At 44.0% G+C, this 20954-nt stretch overlaps 1 protein-coding gene across 1 annotated transcript; it reads right to left on the bottom strand.

The window, feature by feature from the left end:
- Window positions 1-10925: 10925 nt before the first annotated feature.
- LOC144932629 (putative calcium-binding protein C50C3.5) lies at window positions 10926-15218 on the bottom strand. Its single transcript, XM_078856879.1, has 4 exons — window positions 15066-15218; window positions 13764-13814; window positions 12823-12970; window positions 10926-11420 (listed from the first exon to the last, which is right to left on the bottom strand). The coding sequence occupies exons 1-4, from the start codon at window positions 15066-15068 to the stop codon at window positions 11392-11394; spliced, it is 231 nt and encodes a 76-aa protein (XP_078713005.1). The 5' UTR covers window positions 15069-15218; the 3' UTR covers window positions 10926-11391.
- Between the last annotated feature and the right edge of the window lie 5736 nt (window positions 15219-20954).

Here is a 20954-nt window from a genome sequence, read left to right on the forward strand (position 1 = left end):
CCTGTCATACTCCAAATAGCTGTTACAAAAAGTAACAAAAAAGAATAATCAAATAAAATAAATATTAAGATTTTCCCATTGATCTGCGTTATAAGTATAATTTATGTACGAATCCAATCATTTTTATAGTAAAAATCGCCAAATTTGCGCAGCTCCGCTACAAATACAGGAAGAGACGAGACGTGAGGCAGCGACGAGCTCAGCCTCCCCTCTGATTGCGCAACCCCTCAGTAACTGGATGGAGCGCGGGCAATAAGCGCGTGCCTGTTACTATCTCAGTATGTCACCAATGTAATGTTTGTAGACCCCTTCATTTCATGTCCTCGTCTTCCATACTCCAGGTAACTTATTTCACGTATGTGTATAAAGATATTTAGGCTCGCTGGTCTCGTCATGAAACTGCAATGAAAAAGCACCAGGGGAGGCAGCTATCACATCTGCCTCACTGAGGGGGACGTGTCTAACACGCCCCCTTCAGTGAGGACACGCCCCCCTCAGTGAGGACACGCCCTCTCAGTGAGGACACGCCCCCTTCAGTGAGGCCACGCCCCCCTCAGTGTGTGAATTTGGCTCTGACACTAGCCAGTGCCTCCCCAGCCATTAACCTCACCGCACGTCACTGATATACCTGCACTATTCATAAGGGCGGTCGCTGTGCCACGTCACCGTCCTTGATCTTAGCCTCAGAAGGTGTGGCCTTGACTGTCCTTGAAGGCTCTGACTACGTGGGTATTTCAAACTGGTCACATGTAACCAAGGTTGAGATCATTAGCATATTAGTACTAGGTAGTATATCAATGTATAGTGTTTCAATATGTATATCCCTCAAATGTACGGTGTTTTGGAGATGCATTCACCTTTAAATATTTTTCTATCCAAATTGTTTGGAAACTTTTTTTACTTCAGTATATCAAATCTGACATTGGACGATAACATTCGTTAGACATTGAAGCTGAATAATGAGAGCTGAAGCTTAACTGAAAATAATCAACCTCGAAAGCTGCAATAAACGCGCGTATCTGAAATATGAAACTGATATGAAAACCTGGTCGAAAAAATTGAATCTCAAAAAACATAGGGAAAAAACACAAATCGGTTGCAAAAACAAATGATAGTCATTGTCAACTGAAACTTTAGGTGCATCCACATATGGATAGGTTTCTGCTAAGGCTTGATCCACTTCAGGAAGGGATTTTGTGTGTACTGTCTGATTGCAGCAGTAAATTAAGATTGATGAATTACAGTAACTTAGTATTTCAATTTAAACCTTTCGTGACTGCAGGGATTCATATTCCTTTGTACGTGACTTTACCGTAAGAACCAAGAATATAGTAACTTAATAATTAATCATTGATAATACAATAGTCGAGGTGCACGGCATCCAACGTATTACTGCAGAAATTGCAGCTACCATGCTCAGTGTGTCATGATTCTTATACACGACCTGTTCAGGCCTTCAGTGTCTTGCAAAGCTTTATTTCCCCAAAATAAATTGTGCCTTAAACATGTGTTAAAATTAGCTGGTATGTAATGTTTTAGAAAACGTGTAATATTGGTGAAACTGAAAATACTAAAAAAGAAATGCTATTTTTCAGTTGCTTTTTTTTCTATTTGTCTAGATGTGAGATTACGTGTTTGGGAAAACAGCGCTGGCAAGGCATATCGTGGACTAGGTGTGGTCTGAGTACAATGTTATTCTTGCGTATATATCAATATTTTCAGGAGCTAAATGCCAATGTCGAGGTCTTTCCTGGAAGGTTCTGAAGGAGGGCAATTCATGATTTGGTCTTTTCACAGATCTGTATCATGTGGGGCTTGAAGGCCAGGCTGCTTTCAATGATAACCCCGAGATATGTCGAAATAGGGTCATAGCACACTGAACTACTACAGAAGGACACACCAATAGTGGCATCTGCTGCATGATTGTTTAAGTGGAAAGTGCTTATGGTGACAGAAATATGCTTGCAATAACATTAGATCAGTTAGAGTATTTGCAATGTTATTGAAGGCGATGACATCTTCATATATGATGAACATGTGAGATGATGTGCAGTGACACACCCTGAGACACTGCGAGGATGATCTCCCTGCTTTTCCCCTAACCTTGGGCCTACCCCTCTAACCCCGAGCTCCAATTAGCACGGTTGTCTACGTACAGTGCTAAAGAAGAATGTAGTGAGTCCAACTGAGTCACAGACGTTGTCTTAGGAGTAACACGTTTTATTCAACTCTTAGCACAACATACTCCAGGCTATTAACACAGCACACTCTCGGGTGGTGACCACCCAACTAACCACGCTACGGTGGAACTAGACACGGTTCCACTATCCCGGTCCGGACCACAAGCTGGGTCCCAGACCGCGTGGCTGGAGGCTTCTTCAAGCTTGACGTGGATCTCCTGCCTCTCCAACAGTAAGAACCCCCGAGCCCCTCACAGGGCCCCCCTTATATCGGGCCGGGCTGGGGATGGCTCCACCGCTCGCCCCGCCCACCTCGATCTCTCTTCGCCTTGCCCGAAGGCTCTCGAGAGTTCTTCCTGGACCACGTGACCACCCATTAGCCCCCTCCACCGGTGGCCCTTCTCCATTATAATCTGGTCACATGTCCCCAGGTCAGCCAGAGTATCATGCCCCCAACGTAACCCTAGCTGGCTCACACTCTTTCGCTCTCTCAACGGGAGCCCGCACTGCACGCTGTGCATGGCCATCGCGCTTAACCAGCGCTCACCCAAGCCCCCACTAGGGCTGGTACTACACCCCGTGTCCAGGGTGTATACGCAACAGTATACATCCGTGGCCTCACAAGCCAGGCACCACACAGTGACATTCCCAGTCACTACATATACATAACATTGCTGTTACTTGATACACTGCTGTTATTAATTCGCGTCACTGCCCATCCTCTCTAACCTGGCCGCTCACACATTACATGCACACTCGCCTACCCCAGCCCACCGTGCACCTGCCTGACTTACAAAAACACGGGCCAGGTAAGAAACATTGAATTAAACATTTTACAAATTCCACCAATAACTCCCCTCACCACTAATCTAATGCTAATTAACACTAACACGCTGAACATCAAATGAACCGACACTAACCAGCAAACCCAAACCTAGCCCCACCCAGCTCCCACAAAGCTTACACTAACAAACTCCTACTAATCTACTAACTAGACTAACACCGGCTAACCCAGGACATCAGCCTCCAGCCTCATCTTTCCCTTTCCCGTCCCAGCACTCACTAAAAACTCATTCCCCCCCCCATACTAATTTCTCGCCCCCCTTCCCCTACCCTCCTCATCCCGCAGTGCCGCCCAGTCCCTCGTCTACATGTCTAGTGGGGGCGGGGAGTGGGCGTTGCCTGGAATCTTTCGAGCAAACAGCCCAAACACGTTGGTGGGGGGGCGATGACGGTGGGGGCCATCCATGGCCGTGGCACCAAAGATATTAATGACAGGTCACTTAAACATGTAGTCCTCGTTTAACGCGGTAGATGCGTTCTAGAAAAGTGCCGCGTTAAGTCAAAAACGCATTAACCGAAAACTATTTCCCCATAAATATAACGATAAGGTTTGGCGAGATTCGATATATGCACACACAGTAAGATGGCTGGACAATAATTGAGGCTATGCCGCTGTCATACTCTATCATTCCACGTATATATCATACCGCTCAGCCGCACGGCTCAAGAAAGTAGTTTGTCGTCAACTGCTCAGAAACGACGTTATAACGGGCGCATTTCACGTAATAACGGGCGCATTCCACGTAATAACGGGCGCTTTCTGGGTTGTGCAAAAAGTGTTCCCCAATGGAAAAACTGTAATAGCGAAAATGCGTTGTGTGAACACGTGTTAAGCGAGGACTTACCGTATATGTAAAATATTAACGGTGGTAGTACCAAGCCTTGAGGGAGGCCATTGTTCATAATTCTGCTGCGACTGTTTACTTGCGATGTGTACCCTGAACGTGCGGTTGCTGAGCATCATGTCGATTAGGTTTACAGTTTTATAAAATGGCATCTTATGATTTTCAGCAGCAGGCCATGATGCCAAATGGTGTCATAGGCAACAGAGAGGTCAATCCTTACTGTGCAGTTTTGTTATTGTTGCTGCTGGAAACCAGCTTCTATGAGAGTAGTGAAGGCAATAATCTGCTCTTAGCAGCTACGACCAATTCAATATCCAGCTTGTTCAGGAGGCAGTTGCAGGCCAATAATGGGGAAAAGTCTGCCGAGCACATTCCATCAGCTTGGAAGTGGAGGACAAGTGGGATATTAGTTTTGCGGCTTTCCAGGTTTCAGGAAGGTGATGACTTTGACTTTCTTCCATGCTCTCGAGAGTTTGCTTGTCCTGTGTATAGCATCGAATGGGTTTTTAAGCCATCGTTGTCCAAATAGTCCCAGGTTCTTGAGAAACTCAGGACACCAGACAGCTTGTTTGTGAGCTTGTCCATTGTTGTCTTTGAACAGGACAGCATGTGGTAAACCACATCGTTCACTGTGGTTTTGGCAGTCTGTGCTCTGTTGGTTTTGAGGCATGTAGGTTCTGGAGGTGCTGCCAGGTTTTAAGGCTGGAGTGAGTGAAGTCCAAGTTTGCAGTGACATCTCCCAATGTTTTATAGATTCCAGCAGTGTGGTGCCTTTATCTTGGTCAAAAGTTCTGATGAACTGCTTTCCGTTAAGCTAATTTTTCGACCCACTCCTGGTTATTCGACTGGGGGACATGGACACTGTTCTCCGAGCCGATAGCCTTCTTCTCTGGCCGTCATGCCCGACCCTCCTTTTTATCCAGGCTTGGACCTGGCTCAGTTATCCACCAGATTGTGGACCCCCGACGCGGAGTTCTTCCAATGCAGGTTCGACATCACGTAAGGAACCCTTGACACGTATACTGTATTATGTGTTATTCGGTATATTATTATTAGCGTTTGCACTGTGTGCCGAGCCAACGAACAGTATCATCTTCAGCACGGTGAAGCGCCGATAGTCCACCGTCAAAACATGTCAATGGACAGTCGTTACAATGTGTGAAAACGTCTGTGGTGCTCCACAGCTGCAGGTTGGGTCAATAGCCTGACCCCATTGGACAAGGTTGACCGCGCAGCGACCTTGTCCCGTCCGGAATGTTATTCAGTACAAATAACCCTTCTTTAAAAGTTATTAAAGTCTGATCTTCGTTGGATATGTTGAAATATATACATTATGAATGCCTTGTGGCATTCGTATAGGCAACATTGAAAATGATGGAGTTATGGAAATTATTCTTGTCTTGCCAGCCAGCCAGGCAAGTCAGGCTACAGAGAAGATCCTGATTGCTGGGCAGCAAAATCTGTCATCCTGAAATCAGAACGATGACCATTTGGGCCCCCCAAAATGAGGGTGGTGAGGCAGATGCGGTGAGCTAACCTGCGTTTATTTCTTTGAGCACTAAAAAAAAATATTTAGCACCAATATAGTCGAGTAAATGCTTATAACTAAAAAAATATATGATAATTGAAATGTTCTGCCCCCTCTCCCTCATTGGGGCCCCAAAGGCATATTTGAATATAAGTTTGAGAGAAAACGATTATTGTAACGAAATTCACAAATTAAATGAATTCCAATAATTATAATACGCTTGTTTAGCCAGGAAAGCCTTGCAAAGTATCAAGACTCCGCAAGGTTTGCAGTCGGGGGGGCTATGTTGCTGCTCTGTAAAATCTCAGTTGAGTAATGTTCCGGTAACTTTTCAGTATAGGAATATTTCGCCAATAAGAGTTACATTGTATGTGGGGGGTTTGTTTTTGCTACAGGAGTAAAGCATGAGCGTTTTACACAGCCATACCTTCAATGGGAATCTTCCAACTATTCTTGATTGATGGTTACAACCTTGATCCTATAGCACTGTCAATAACACTGTCTGTGATTGTAAAATGCAACGCATTGAAAGTCCTGTACAAGTTATTTTAAAAAGTGTAAGTGAAATATTGCACTTGAAGCCAGATAAAAAAAAAACTCAATAAAGAATGCTTTCTTTAATTCTCAGCGTGTTTATTAGTTCGTTGTCCTTCCCCCGCACCTCTGATTAGCACAATTGGCTACTTACGGTGCTAAAGAAGTTCCACATACATATACACGTAAGTCTTCATTTTTTCGAACCATTATATAAGACTGATGTAAAATATTTAGCCTAAGTGTTTCAATTATAGTCAATTTGGGATAAAAGCATCATATGGTCTGTGTCTCGGCCTCGCTGTGCGCTACGTTGCACCACTATCCAAGTAGTTAACTTCGCATTCAATAAACCCTTAGAACCAGGGTGAACATCTGACTCCAAACGTATTTAATGAATAGAACGAGGTAAAACTGATGGAAAAGCACAGCACAAAATACAGCATCTGTGAATACTTGGAATATCAATACAATTGTAACGCGATCAACGGGGTACTTACCTGCACTAGCAGACATCCACCAGTAGGGTGTGATGTGTGGACCACCAAGGTTCCCCAGACCCCAAGACGGGGGCTGGGGGAAGATTCCAGGTCCCTCTGAAACTCTCTGGAAGGGAGGCGTGGCCAGGGGCGTGGGGACCCTGGCAGTGTTCCTCAAGCCGAAGACTGAAGACCGGGCTTAGAGTAGGACCCTGGGACCCCCAGACCCGCTGTCCTTCTAAAGGCCGGGACTGAGGTGGGACAGTGGTCGGACCTTGGGTATCCCCAGACCCGACATCCTTGTAAGGACCGGGACTGAGTGGGCCAGTGGCCGGGACCCGAGGGCCTTGGCTGGGTCGGGTCAGGATAGCCTCCCCTAGGGCCCCTAGCCGGAGGACTGAGTGCAGAGTGGTCCCCAGTGTGAGGAGGCACGATAGCCCGGAGGCCATACCTCCCCAGGTAGCGGGTGTAAGGGGCCGTTACCCCTTTGTGTTAGAGACCCTGTACTGAGTAATTTGTTGAATAAAAGTGTTGCCTCAAGTACCGGCTCTCCCTCATCTTTGGGCTCACTACACAATGAACACTGCAGCATCATAACATTGTCTTAGATAACATGAAACTCAACAATAGGTCCTCGATGGACCAGGCACCTACATTAGCACTCAATAACTACACAAGAGAATAAGCTACGGTGTTAAATAAGGTTACATCGTGTAATCACCATACTGCAGCCTAAATGTACAGCGCTGCACGTAACACTGAACTGTGGATGATATTTCTTCATCCTTGCTCTCAAGATCGCATTAAAGTTACATGGGTACAAGTCTAACTCGACTTATTCAATTACAAGTAACATTCACAATAATGCAAGTGGCAGGCTTCGTTGTTAACTAGGCCTCATATTTATCATAACAATTTAACAGCATTATGCAAGGCATTTACAGCATTATAACGGCAATCCTAACATTATAACAGCATTCCCAGTATTATAAGAACATAAACGAACTTACAGACAATGCTTCTTAAAGTTCCACGATGAACAGATGCATCTGTCTTCACTGAGACGCTATTTGTGCCTCCATTTTGTACTCTGAGTAATGGCTGACACCCTGCCTCATGGCTTAGAGAATGTTAAATCGTAACTTCCTGGTCACGTGACCAAACTCAACACCATATCAGGAAATTCCTGTGTAATCAACACCCCCATACCTGCCATGGGGCAGAACAGCCTGCTATTGTGAACGATGTGTTAATTGAGTAAGGCAATGCACGAAATACACCGCACATAAATCACTGGGTAACTGTTAAGGGAATGCAAGCATCCGGCAGACGCATTTTGCTATGTCTGCGGCCAATTTGTCAAGACAAGAGCGAAAAAGTACTTTGTGGAAGCATATGCTAAGATGTGTGAGGCCTAGAAGGCATATTTCGGCATGCCTGTCGGGGATCAAGACGAACCCTGGGAACCTCATTTCACCTCCGAGCAATGCAAAAATACTCTGGAAGGTAAGATGGACAATTGTTGCTCGGAATTTAATGTTATAAAATTTGTATAAAATGTTTAAATTGTAAAGTTTAGAATTTTTTTATGTTTTACAATTTTCAATGTTATTGAAAAAATATATCATATATGAAAAATGTTGCGAGAATCTCTTACACATTAGTCATGGGTCAAATAAATGTATTTTTGTAGGATGGTACAGAGGGGAAAAGAGAGCCATGGTATAATCGTAAATTTCGAAAAACTACTCACTTCAAAATCTTTTGTAGTAAATTTTGCATTACTTTAGGATAAATACATGTTAATTTTGATTCATATGTTGTTTTTTCTGACTTTATGTGACCGAAAAGACACAAATTCGCCCGTTTTCTCATTGTAAATAGGTAAATTTCAAAATATCACTGTCCTGGTCACAAAAGCAAAGTTTGTGGGGAATAATAGCAATTTTCTATACTTTTTAGGCATAAGCAATTACGAAATAACACTTACTACCCAGGAACAGGAATTGTGTTACATAGCATATATTGCTGTCCATCTAACAATGCTCTATCTAATAATACTGACCAAATAATGCCCTCGCTCGGAATTCTCTCATGCATTTTCTCCAAAAGTAATCCTCCTAATGTTTTCCTTCTCTCATAATGTTCTGTTCTCAAATAATATGAATAATGATCTCTCAAACAATGCGCTACAATTAAAATATATAATAGGTGATGCTTCAGGCAATGGCCCTCCTCACAGTATACATAATTCATGATAACATAAATAATTTACGGCCTATGAGGGGCCATCTGTGCTAGTGCACCACTGCAAATTCAGGATCAACAAATAATGGCACTAACAATACATTGTCACCATGGTTTGAGCTTCATAGAAAACTCTAATCTCGCTTCTAAAGTTCCCGGTCCCAAGCTCCCAATGTAACCCCACAATTGAAATATGGTTTATTATGAGCGTGGTAAAGGGCATGGAGAGGTGTGTTTTCGCACATGCATGTGGTATGAGTGTGACTCTGTGTAGGGTACACTTGTATATGTAGGGTACACTGTTGGGATATAGATGGAACATGCCAACAACCCTTCGCCTTCACCGACACTCCCACATTTTCAGCATACGCACAGACACAATGTTTAGACCCAGGATAATAGTTGTCCACAAGCTGTTCCGTGGTGCTCCATGCTGAGTTTTTCCGGAGCATTGCTATTGGGATGACCGTTTTCAGTACATGGGGGAATTGGCTCCTTTGTTGCACTGGAGTCGGATGTAAGGAGGACTAAGATTGTGAGACTAGATCACCTTCTTTCGCACCATACGTAGCCAACCGTGCTAATCAGAGGTGCGGGTGAAGGACAAGCAACTAAACACAAAAAGCAGTTCTAAAGAAATTAGTTTTCAATATAGATTTTAAAATGCATAGCTTCAATGGGTTCCTAATAACGGAAGAGTGTTCCAGACGTCCGCAGAAGTACATCTGAAAGGTCACGATGGTCTTTGTTCGATGGCCAGCCAAAAGCCGCTGCGAGGATGACCGGAGCTCGCGTGATAGTTTATGCTCCTTGATGAAATCAGCAAGGTATTGTATTTCATGTGACAAGAACTTTGTGTCATGACTGCCACCTTAAAATGCATTCGTTCGGTAACTGGAAGTCAATGCAGCTTGGCAAGCACTAGATAGAGATGGTCGGATTTTGCAGTACCCATAACGACACGTGCCAGAGAATGTTGTACACGCTGCAGCTTGGTAATGTTTTTGCCAGACATCCCGTCGAGTAGTGGCTATGTCACGACTCAATAGTGGCCGAATGTGATGTAGAGCTAAGATATGAAAATTGCAGGACTTGACTATATTTTCCATGTGGTGATCAAACGACATTCTGGTCGAGTATGATGCCGAGGCTCTTTAGATGAGTAGAAAACTGAGTCCTGGGGTCCGTAACCACCACACCTGATTCTCCCACAAAAGTAGTAGTATATCTAAGTAGCATAATATTTAAGAAGATAACCATTCATATGAGCAAGCCAGCTTAAGGAAAAGTGTATCTACCATCAACCACATACATACTGTAAATCATATTATGAAAAAAGACTAATGAATTTCCTATCTCAATATATGCCTAGTCCTTTTCTTTTTAAAAGATATTGACTACGGTACATGTACATGTATCGTGTATGGTTATTTAAGAACTCACAAAAGGCCGAAATATAACGGATTCAAATTTCACACTTAACTTTTAATTTAGCAATCTTTGGAGAACGTAATCAATCAGGTTATGCGTTAATTGTGTTAGCCGACTCTCTGTGTTGCATTGCATTACATTTCCAAAAAATTGCTAAGTTTGTTTTCTCAAACTGCCTATTTCTCTCTAGAAAATGTACCAGGCTCTCATAGGTCCATTCGCTCTTTTTCTCCCCCGGCCGCTTCGGGGTGGATTTCCACACAACTCTCTCTAAAATTTTCCAGGCTTGTTGGGTCTTTCTCTCCGGCCGCCGCGGGGTGGATTTCCACACAGCTCTCTCATTGACACGCTAATTTCTCTGCTCCAGCAGACCCACCTCTCTCTCTACCCCCCCCCCTCTCTCTATTTAAGGCCTCGACATAGAGGCATTTGGTCTCTGTGTGTCTATGCTGTGTGTCTATGTTGTGTGTCTCTGTGTTCTCTCTCTGCTTGTGTCTGTCTGTGTGTCTCCGTGTCTGTGTTTTGTCTCTATCTCAAATGTAGTTTGTACCTGATGACGATTGCTTGCGTTGCAATCGAAACGTCGTATTATATTATTTAATTTATTTCCTTTCTACGTGACTTTACCAAAAGAACCAAAGAGTGATTCAGAAATACTCATACCCATTTGTTTTAATGAGATTAGATAAGTTGACATTACTGATCATTTAAAATTATGCATTCGTTTGAAAAGACTGCCAGCTTTTACATGTTAACCATGTGTGAGTGCCATGCTGATTTCTTGAAAGGTTTAGATGAGTACACTCCAATATGAAAATAATTGCACAGTGAAATCCAATCCCCATTAACTTTTATTTTGGGTGCCACACATCAACAGTTAGAGAATACAAAAATACAAATTCTCATCGCCACCCGAACTCCAATGACTTTCCAAACACCAACCAGGCACTGCTTAATTTATTCGATTCTGCTGATGTAAACATGGGCTTCTGGGATGTGAGCACCACACTCACATGTTATTCATTATTTCATCAAAACATGGTTGGTAAAAAAAAAAATCACAAAAGTTATCTTTTAGGGCCGATTTATTTTTAAGATTTAAATTTTATTGTTAAAATGTGTAACACGTGGGCCTACTTTTGCTAACGCAGCATTGTGGTATTTAACATCTGGCACTCTGCAAAAGACAACATGTTATCTGATATTGCGGAGGACAATGCATAAATTCAGGCAGAAACATTGTTGGTAAGTTTTAGGTGAACGCTGGAGTAAACTGGTGATGGCCGGCAGGAGATGTTGGTTTATCACTTGGACTTGAACACCTGCAGGAATTCTGTAAGAAGAAGGGAGATGAGTGTAAGCCAATGAAGCACAACACTGTCGAATTAGGCCTACTTCCATTCTTTCTATCTACACGTGGAATTAGTTTTCAGTTAACTCTTTATATTTACTCAAAAGTTGTTATAAGTTAATTATTTTACAGTTGTGGAAATGTCTCAATAGCCAATATCATGATGCAATCCATCCAACAATTATGTTGTACAGCTGTTTATCTATCCACTCCTGGATGAAAGACTTCCCCATGCCTTGTCAGTCATGGGTGTTTTGACCATGCTGGTCAGTGCACGTTGATGATGGGGGGGGGGCAGGACACTACACATCCCACCATGTATCCTATACACCAGAGGTGTGGACTCGAGTCATGTGACTTGGACTCGAGTCAGACTCGAGTCATGAATTTGATGACTTGCGACTCGACTTGGACTTGCATAACAATGACTTTGTCCCACCTATGAGATGTGGACTCGAGTCATGTGACTTGGACTCGAGTCAGACTCGAGTCATGAATTTGATGACTTGCGACTCGACTTGGACTTGCATAACAATGACTTTGTCCCACCTATGAGATGTGGACTCGAGTCATGTGACTTGGACTCGAGTCAGACTCGAGTCATGAATTTGATGACTTGCGACTCGACTTGGACTTGCATAACAATGACTTTGTCCCACCTATGAGATGTGGACTCGAGTCATGTGACTTGGACTCGAGTCAGACTCGAGTCATGAATTTGATGACTTGCGACTCGACTTGGACTTGCATAACAATGACTTTGTCCCACCTATGAGATGTGGACTCGAGTCATGTGACTTGGACTCGAGTCAGACTCGAGTCATGAATTTGATGACTTGCGACTCGACTTGGACTTGCATAACAATGACTTTGTCCCACCTATGAGATGTGGACTCGAGTCATGTGACTTGGACTCGAGTCAGACTCGAGTCATGAATTTGATGACTTGCGACTCGACTTGGACTTGCATAACAATGACTTTGTCCCACCTCTGCTATACACCACACTGTGCACCCTTCACATCCCACTAAGCTCAGTCACGACATGTTCACCCAGCCAGTTACTGAATGAATATAGTTCTCAGAGTGGCACTTAGCAATTACATGACATCATTACATCAAGGTGTGTAGGTTGAGTGTGCCAAAAAACAAACAGTAAAAAGGAAATATCTCAGCCCTTTATAGCCTGAGAAAGGGTTACTGTCCAAAACATTGGCCATTGACTTGTGTTATAAGGTTAGTGTTGATGACCAACGTAAAATGAAAACATTTACTGACAGAATGTATTGTTGTGATTGGTAGGCACTCGAGGTATGCAGTATATGGAGAAGCTGTCTGTCTCACAACCGGGAAAAAAGAGTGTGTTAGAATCCAGTTGGTTTCACCTTTGAAGTCCACTTTGCCGTCACCGGACGAATCTATCGCCCCGACCAAGTCCTCCACCTCTTTCAGAGTGTGCTTCTTAGGTGACTTCAATTTTGGGTCATTTAGGACGGCTAGAATCTCCTTTGCGCTGAGGGTTCCTGAATTATCCTGGAGTATAGAGCACAAGCAGGCAGCAACACATGCAACATCACCACACGTACATCAACAAGGATAATTATCAGTGTAACCATTTAGACTCATGGGGACAATTGCCTTAGGCCAGAACTCTTGATTTACCTCACCACTGCCCCGAAACTGCAGGTGATTAAAGTGTCGAGACTGTATAATAACATCTATGAAAATAGAAAGTAGGGTGATATATGCGATAATGAAACTATAGGATATTTCGTCCTGCTTAGATATCAATTGCAAAACCAGGCTTTATCTGGATGGACTTAACATGAGTAGCTTACCCAAGTGTACAGGCACTATCCTGACTTACAATTTAATTTGTGCCCTGCTTTGGGGGTATTTTGGCTGTAAGGTGATTGTGTTGTTTTTCCAGAATAAAGGCAGCTCACAATGCACTGGGCCAAATAATGAAGAGTGTCAAATGGGCAGTTAATCGCCTTCATTCGCCACTGCTGCATTACCGTAGGTGTTTCCAAAAGTGCGTCACATGTAGTCCCTGCAGGAAACGCCTGTTGTGCAGTTGATATGTGGGGTAAAGACATTTTTTCTCTCTAAAATATATACTTTTTATTTTTTTAAATATGCCATTATTTTAGTCTCAGAAATGATGGGGCTCTAAATATCAAAAGCTCAATACATGAGAACAAAGAATATCATGTTATTATGAATATACAGTATACATTTCAGCTTAAGCAACTAGATGGTTATTTAATCAAGTGAATTATACTGTGTCCTAATGTAACGCAGTGTGATTCAGGAATAACTGTACCGTATCGATAGCTTTGAACAGCTTCAGAAGCATGTCTTCATTGACTTGTGCCTGTATGCATGACAACAGAAGAACATGTTCATCATTATATACAGTAACTTGGAATGAATCGTGATCAATATTCAAAGTAAAATGTGTGAATGTAGATTAATACAACTGATGAAAAGATACACTAAATAAATGTATCTTCTATATATTCGCTTTCAAGACTTAAGTTAACGTACAGCATTGATTTAAACAAAAAATTCAGACCATTATTTGCCTTCCCGGGGCAATTAGCAAAGTTAGCAATGATCAATACATTATCTTGGTTTACCAGATGTTATTGGAAAGTGTCCTCTCTGTACAGCATGGGCCCTCATTACACATGCACAATATCGCATTTCAAAACAAATCTCACAGAGCACTGTAATGAAAAATTCCGGATAAGTAAAACAGATGACAAAGCCGGTAAACTGCGAATATTATAAGTTGATGTGCTTAAATGGAACTGAATGCGATTTATTGCCCAGAATGCTCAACTAAAGCGTTAGCAGAGCTATGGATCACAATTGCGCACCTCTGTTGCCTTCCTCCCGTTTCGCCCACATCACAAACCCGATCTCATGCCCCCCACTCTCTGCAGATCTCTCTCCACGTCCCTCTCCAGCTTTGCCTTTTCTGTGAATCTCTGTTTCTCCCGCTTTGTAATTCGCTTACATAGTTCGTCTCCGTCTCACTCACTCTGTCTCTTAAAACTATACAGTATTTCGCGTACTCTTTCCCCTCGCGTTCACTCTCAACATTATTTCCTCTTGATTCCCTTTGTTGACCATTTTATACCACATTAAGTGGTAATACTCTCCCGGTTATTTCTCTCTCTGCCTTACCCTCTCTCAAGTTTCCTATCATTTTCTCTGCAGATTTTTTTTATCACTACCATTGTCTAAAGGTTTTTTTACGAGCCTGTATATCTTCCGAACGGAGCAGTTACGCATACAACACGCCTCCCTCTTATCTCTATACAATGTTAATACATCAAAACGCTTTCTACGCAAGCCTGGCGAGGTTTTGACCTTGTCTCATCAGCAGCCAGGCCTGATTTAATCGATGCTGGTGAACTACCAGATGCTTTAGTCAAGGATTACTCCCATTAGGATTCCTGGTCAAAACAAATAACCTGTTATGATCGCTTTTCTCGTCATTTACAGAAATATCTACAATGCGAGTTCGATGCAAAACCCCACCGCACGCAATCATCGTCTCTCATCGCTACCACTGTCTGCGCGCATCATCTGCCTCCTGCGCGTGACAGCGACTCACCATGGTGAGTGATGGATGAGATGCTGCAGGCTTCTTGAGAGTGGACTGTGGGGTGCGCAATGCCGAGACGGCCGCTTATATAGACGCAAAAAGGGCCCTCCTCCCCGTGCCACACCCTGGTGCGCGGGGCTTTGGCAAAGGAGTTGCGCGTGGTTTAAACTCGTGGCCCCGCTGTCTGGGGCGATGCCCGTGAAGGTGATGTGGGTGGATGACGTGTCCCGTGTTTTGTGCCCCAGTAAATGAGGTGGGGGAGTGGTGGCGCGGTGGTGAAGCAATTCTTGCGCTACGAAGCCGCCGAATGTTCGAGTTCTATTCCGGTCAACGGCAAACATCGGAGACGAATGTCTGAGCCAGGTCCGGGACTCCGCTAGGTCGACTCAGCCTTACGTGCGTACCTGGTGCGGTGTGTAAACAGCAGCACAGGGGAGACAAAGAGGTGGTGTTGATCACACACACGCAAAACCCAACGAATAACTTTAAACGACGATTGGGCCACCTGTGCTTAGCGAACACAACTATGCAGGGGCGGCACTACGCCTGGTCGCCTTTGTCTCTACAGTGGCGATGTTTGCACACGTTGGCATAATCAACAGACGCACATTTGCACACATTCGAGGCTGTGTCGCCCGAGGAGGGAGTCCAGTACCGGTTCCAATCATCGTTACAGGTGTTGGCCACGGAGTGGTATACAAATAGCCACACATACATCGCCTGTTCTTGTACACACACACACAAACACACGCGGACACGTGCACTGACACTGACATGTCCGGGTACAAATGCAACTATCCCCCAAACAGACCACGCTGCACACGCAGACACACAAAGACAAAGATCCCCCTCGTAGCCTGAACATACTTTTGGGGCAAGGGCTGTTTTATCCAGAACCTATGAAAGCCTGCACGGCGGCCTTATTCTATCGAGTGGGGATATTCATACACCGCACCAGCTACAATACTCATGTTAGACTGCTTTGACCTGTATATATATGTATGTTGAACTTCTTTCGCACCATACTTAAGTCTAGCGCTTGTTGGAAGTGCGGGGGGGGGAGGACAACAAACTAACCACACGAAGCATTTCTAAAAAAATGAGTTTTCAATCTGGATGTTAAACTACAGTACACAGCTCCGGTGACTTTCTAATATCGGAAGAGCGTTCCAGACGGCCGCGGAAGCGCATCTGAAAGCGCGCGTTGTTCGATGGTTCGCCAAAAGCGCTGCTGCTGTAATGACCGGGGCTCGCGTGGTGGTTTGTGAACCTTGACGAGATCAGAGCCGAGGCTCCAGGACTGGTGTCAGATATCCGTCGCTGATTTTGGCCGTGAGCGGACATCGAAATCGGGTCGCCTGGTTCGTAGCGCAGCGCGGTAACCGCTACACTACCGCTCCCCGCACAGACACGCGTCCCTATAACAACATGCTAAGTGCTGGATACACGAAGCGTCAAAGGCGTATTGTCAGGTCTCAGGACGAACCACCGGTGTAATGGGTTGACCGATTTAGACAATTGGCAGATGTTACTATCTGCGATCCCCGTGGTACCAACTTGCAGTGTTTTTTTTCCACCAAGTGATCTACTTGTTCTTGTATCGCTCCTCCGCTCTCCTTTGTTGATAAATGAATGGCCTCTACCTGCCCAGTAACGTGTTTTAACCGCCCTCCTGCAACGGAGACAGGTCTGAACACAGCTGTGTGACCAGTCGTCGACAGGTCCACTCATCTCCAGATATTTCCGCACAACATCAGCCCATCTCTTCCCTAGCTCGCGATGTGCCAATTTAGCACCCTATCACAGCGGTAAGAGTGGCTTCGAGTTCATATCCTGATGGCAGGTTAACTCAGCCCATCGTTCCCCCGGTGTCGATCAAATGTGCGTGTTTGCCTCTTAAACTCACTGCATGTGCCTTGCCCTCCCACCTCACACCCCTGGTGGCCAAAGCTACGAGTTGGGGCCACCTTTGACAACCACCATGAGATTTACATCATGAGGCCTCCTTTGCCAGTAACAAAATATAATAATAGGTTTTTAACAGAGGTGTGGACTCGAGTCATGTGACTTGGACTCGAGTCAGACTCGAGTCATGAATTTGATGACTTGCGACTCGACTTGGACTTGCATAACAATGACTTTGTCCCACCTATGAGATGTGGACTCGAGTCATGTGACTTGGACTCGAGTCAGACTCGAGTCATGAATTTGATGACTTGCGACTCGACTTGGACTTGCATAACAATGACTTTGTCCCACCTCTGGTTTTTAACCTTTTTTCTGGCAACCAAACTGACACCTTTTTACAAAGAATCATATTTGCATTAACCACAATACCTGCGGTCAAAATGCAAAAAAAAATTCCAATCAATTTCAAGGACAATGCATACATTATCAGAGTTTTTTTTTGCATTTTGACCGCAGGTATTGTGGTTAATGCAAACATGATTCCTTGTAAAAAGGTGTCAGTTTTGTTGCCAGAAAAAGGGTAAAAACCCTTATTATTATACCATGAGATTTGTTTTCAACCGGCGCGGTTCATCCACTAGGGGCGTTGGGTCGCCGCCACACCAAGCAGCTGCAGATCAGAAATGATTTTTCTAATACAAATACTTTCCTTAAAATAGTTTCGTTGTGTTTATTTTTTTTAACGTGATGATTCTTTTAACGTGAATTGCCTAATGAAGATAACATTTTAAGTTGTTCATGTTAGAAACCAGAGGTGGGACAAAGTCATTGTTATGCAAGTCACAAGTAAGTCTCAAGTCTTTGCTCTCGAGTCCCGAGTCAAGTCGAGTCAAAGATGAGGCAAGTCCAAGTCGAGTCTGAAGTCATCAAAATCATGACTCGAGTCTGACTCGAGTCCAAGTCGCATGACTCGAGTCCACACCTCTGTTAGAAACCGCTGTAACACCACAGTCGGATGTGTGCATCAGGGAGGTCTCGGGGCAGCTCTGTAGGTGTCCGAGTGAGAGATGTCCCCCTTCATTCGTCGCGATGAGCTTCTAGAATTTTAGCCACGCCGTTTGAGACCCATTCAGGGCGGTGAAAAAGACGCCCATGTCTGTGAAAAAGACGCCCATGTCTGTGATGACGATGTCACGACGCTAGGTTGCACTGTGCAAATACAGCAGCTCACGACCTACACGCTTTGTTACATTGCACTCAGTGACGGCTCGTGACATCTCCACTAGGTGGGGCTGTTGTGAGTGACCTCTGAAAAGATGGTGTTCTAATTTAAAAAAACCCTTCCCGTGAAAGTGATAGCACTGTCTTATCTGCCAATGGTAGGTATTTATAAACAATACGAAACAAAACAACAAAACAACAAAGCACTCAAACGCTGTCCCCATGACCCTCACGTCTACACTACACAACCCCTTTGACACTGCCAAAAGCCTAAAGCAACCTAGCGTCGTGACATCGTCTCATCACAGACACGGGCGCCCTTTTCACCGCCCTGAATGGGTCTCAAACGGCGTGGCTAAAATGCTAGAAGCTCATCGCGACGAATTAAGGGGGGGGGACATCTCTCACTCGGACGCCTTCATAGCCACCCCGAGACCACAACGAGGCACAAATCAGACTGTGGTGTTACAACGGTTTCTAATATGAACAACTGAAACTGTTATCTTCATTAGGAAATTCAGGTTGAAAGAATCATTAAATATTCAACACAAAAAAACAATGAATAGAAAAGTAGTCTTTTATTCCCAAAAATAATGTATCATCTCCAGCTGCTTGGTGGGGACGCACCCCAACGCCCCTAGTGGACGAACCACGTCTGATTGCACTTAATTGTGGCTTCAACCCAAAATCAAATGTGTAGGCGAATGTCAGTACAGTATAGGCATAGCTTTCCATTCGACAATGTAGTCATGGTAAAGTGATGTTACAGTTACCACAGATAACAGTGAGACAAACAGTGACCACACAGCGAAACAAGCTCTAATGAAAAGTGAATTAAATAGTAGGCCTGTGTACATTGTATTAATGTTGCCAGTGAATACTGATCAAAGCATTTTGTCTAGGTGGGTGTACGACGGTATGTGGCTGTTATTGTACAGTATGCGGTGTCTCGGTTGCCTTGGATAATTTCTTTGTTGTGTCGTGTCAGCTGACCTTGAATTGTTCTTTCGGCTTTTGGCAGAGTCAAAGGGATTGTGTAGTGTGGATTTGAGGGTCATGCGGATAGCATTTTAGTGCTTTGTTGTTTTGTTTCGTATTGTTTATGCCTACGGTTGGTAGATAAGACAGTTATATCACTTTCAAGGGGAAGGCCAATAACATGATGAGGTTTTTCTTATTTAGAACACCATATTTTCAGAGGTCACTCACAACAGCCCTACCTAGTGGAGATGTCGCGAGCCGCCACTGGTTTTCAACAGTGTAAACAAATCTAAAATGAATGTAATGATATGCGACCTTGGGAGGTAAATATTATATTGGAGTCCCACTTGATGCTGCACCCTCTGAGCTGATAATGTGTATGCCACTGTGTCGCATCCATGTGTGTAGATTTGAATGTTATGCTAAAATTCCATGAGTTTTCTCTGTGAACTCTGATGTCCTCCAACACGCTAAACAATAATCGTAATGGAAACCTCCTGCAAATATCTTGAAATTCAGAAGGCTATATATTCATGTATTTGTATTATTGTTATTATTATTATTACCATGACGTACCCCTGGGGGGAAAAAAACAGACTGACGTTCTAAGACAGCCAATGTTATCCTACACATGAACAATTTTACACACGCATTTGTATGCAGTCACACACACCCACCCCTGCAGGTGACAGGTGTGGTCGTGGGTAGAGGCTGTGATGAATGTTTGTACAATCATGGCGTGTCTAGCGTTTCAGCCAATAGCCTGTGGGGTTCGGGTGTGGTTCCAATGTGCATATTCGCACGACTATATTATTAAATAACATACACACGTGTGTGTGTGCGTGTGTGTGAGAGCGCTTAGCGCGCTGCGCTACGAACCTGGTGACCCGAGCTCGATTCTCGCTCACGGCCAACACCAGTGAGATTATTTAAACAGGTCCTGGACCTCCCCTAGGTCGACTCAGCCTCAAATGAGTACCTGGTGCGGTGTGTAAAAACATCGCCACTGGGGAGACAAAGGCGGTCGGGCGTGTTGCTGGCCACTCATCCCTCGTGTACCGTTCCGGCACTTTCCCCAACAGTTTGTAAAGGCTATAGGGGGATCTTTGTCTTTATCTCGAGAACAGTAGTGTAGTGGTTTGAATACGAAGCTACAATCCCACCAACCTAAGTTTGATTTCCAGCCAGGGATACCATCAGGAATAGTGGTATATACACTTGTCCTGGGCTTCCTGTAGATCCACTCAGCCTCTAAATGACTACCTGGTACGGTATGATAAGGTCTGTCATTTATTTTACAGATCGTCAGTGAAAGTGATGTTTACTTAAACGTAGGCGTTCATAAACTAGAGTACAATTATGTTAGTGGGTAGTTTGCTAATAAATCTGGTATGTCACATTAGAGGGGTGAGTGATGTGGCCAGCACTATTCCCAGCCGCATTTGTCTCCCCAGTGTTGATGTTGATCACATCACTGAGATGACCATGGCAATCATGACAAAAAAGAAAAACAACAACAATCACATAGGTCTGTCAAATTCCAAACTTCCTCCCATCATATTTAACAACGTTATTCTGAGTCGTAGTAAAACCATTGCTAATGAAAGTATAGATGGGGTTGTTTTGCCAACCATACGGTCAGCACAACAATCTCAGCTGATCTGTCATGCAATAGCTGGGTTCGTAATTTGGCTGAGGAATTGGAAAATCTGGTTTGCATTTATGTGCCAAAGCCTACATCTTAGAATATACAGTATATTAGTAGTTGCTAAGTCATCCTCCAAGTGT

Source organism: Lampetra fluviatilis, chromosome 5 (genome assembly GCF_964198595.1).
Source record: "Lampetra fluviatilis chromosome 5, kcLamFluv1.1, whole genome shotgun sequence".
NCBI classification, from domain to species: domain Eukaryota; kingdom Metazoa; phylum Chordata; class Hyperoartia; order Petromyzontiformes; family Petromyzontidae; genus Lampetra; species Lampetra fluviatilis.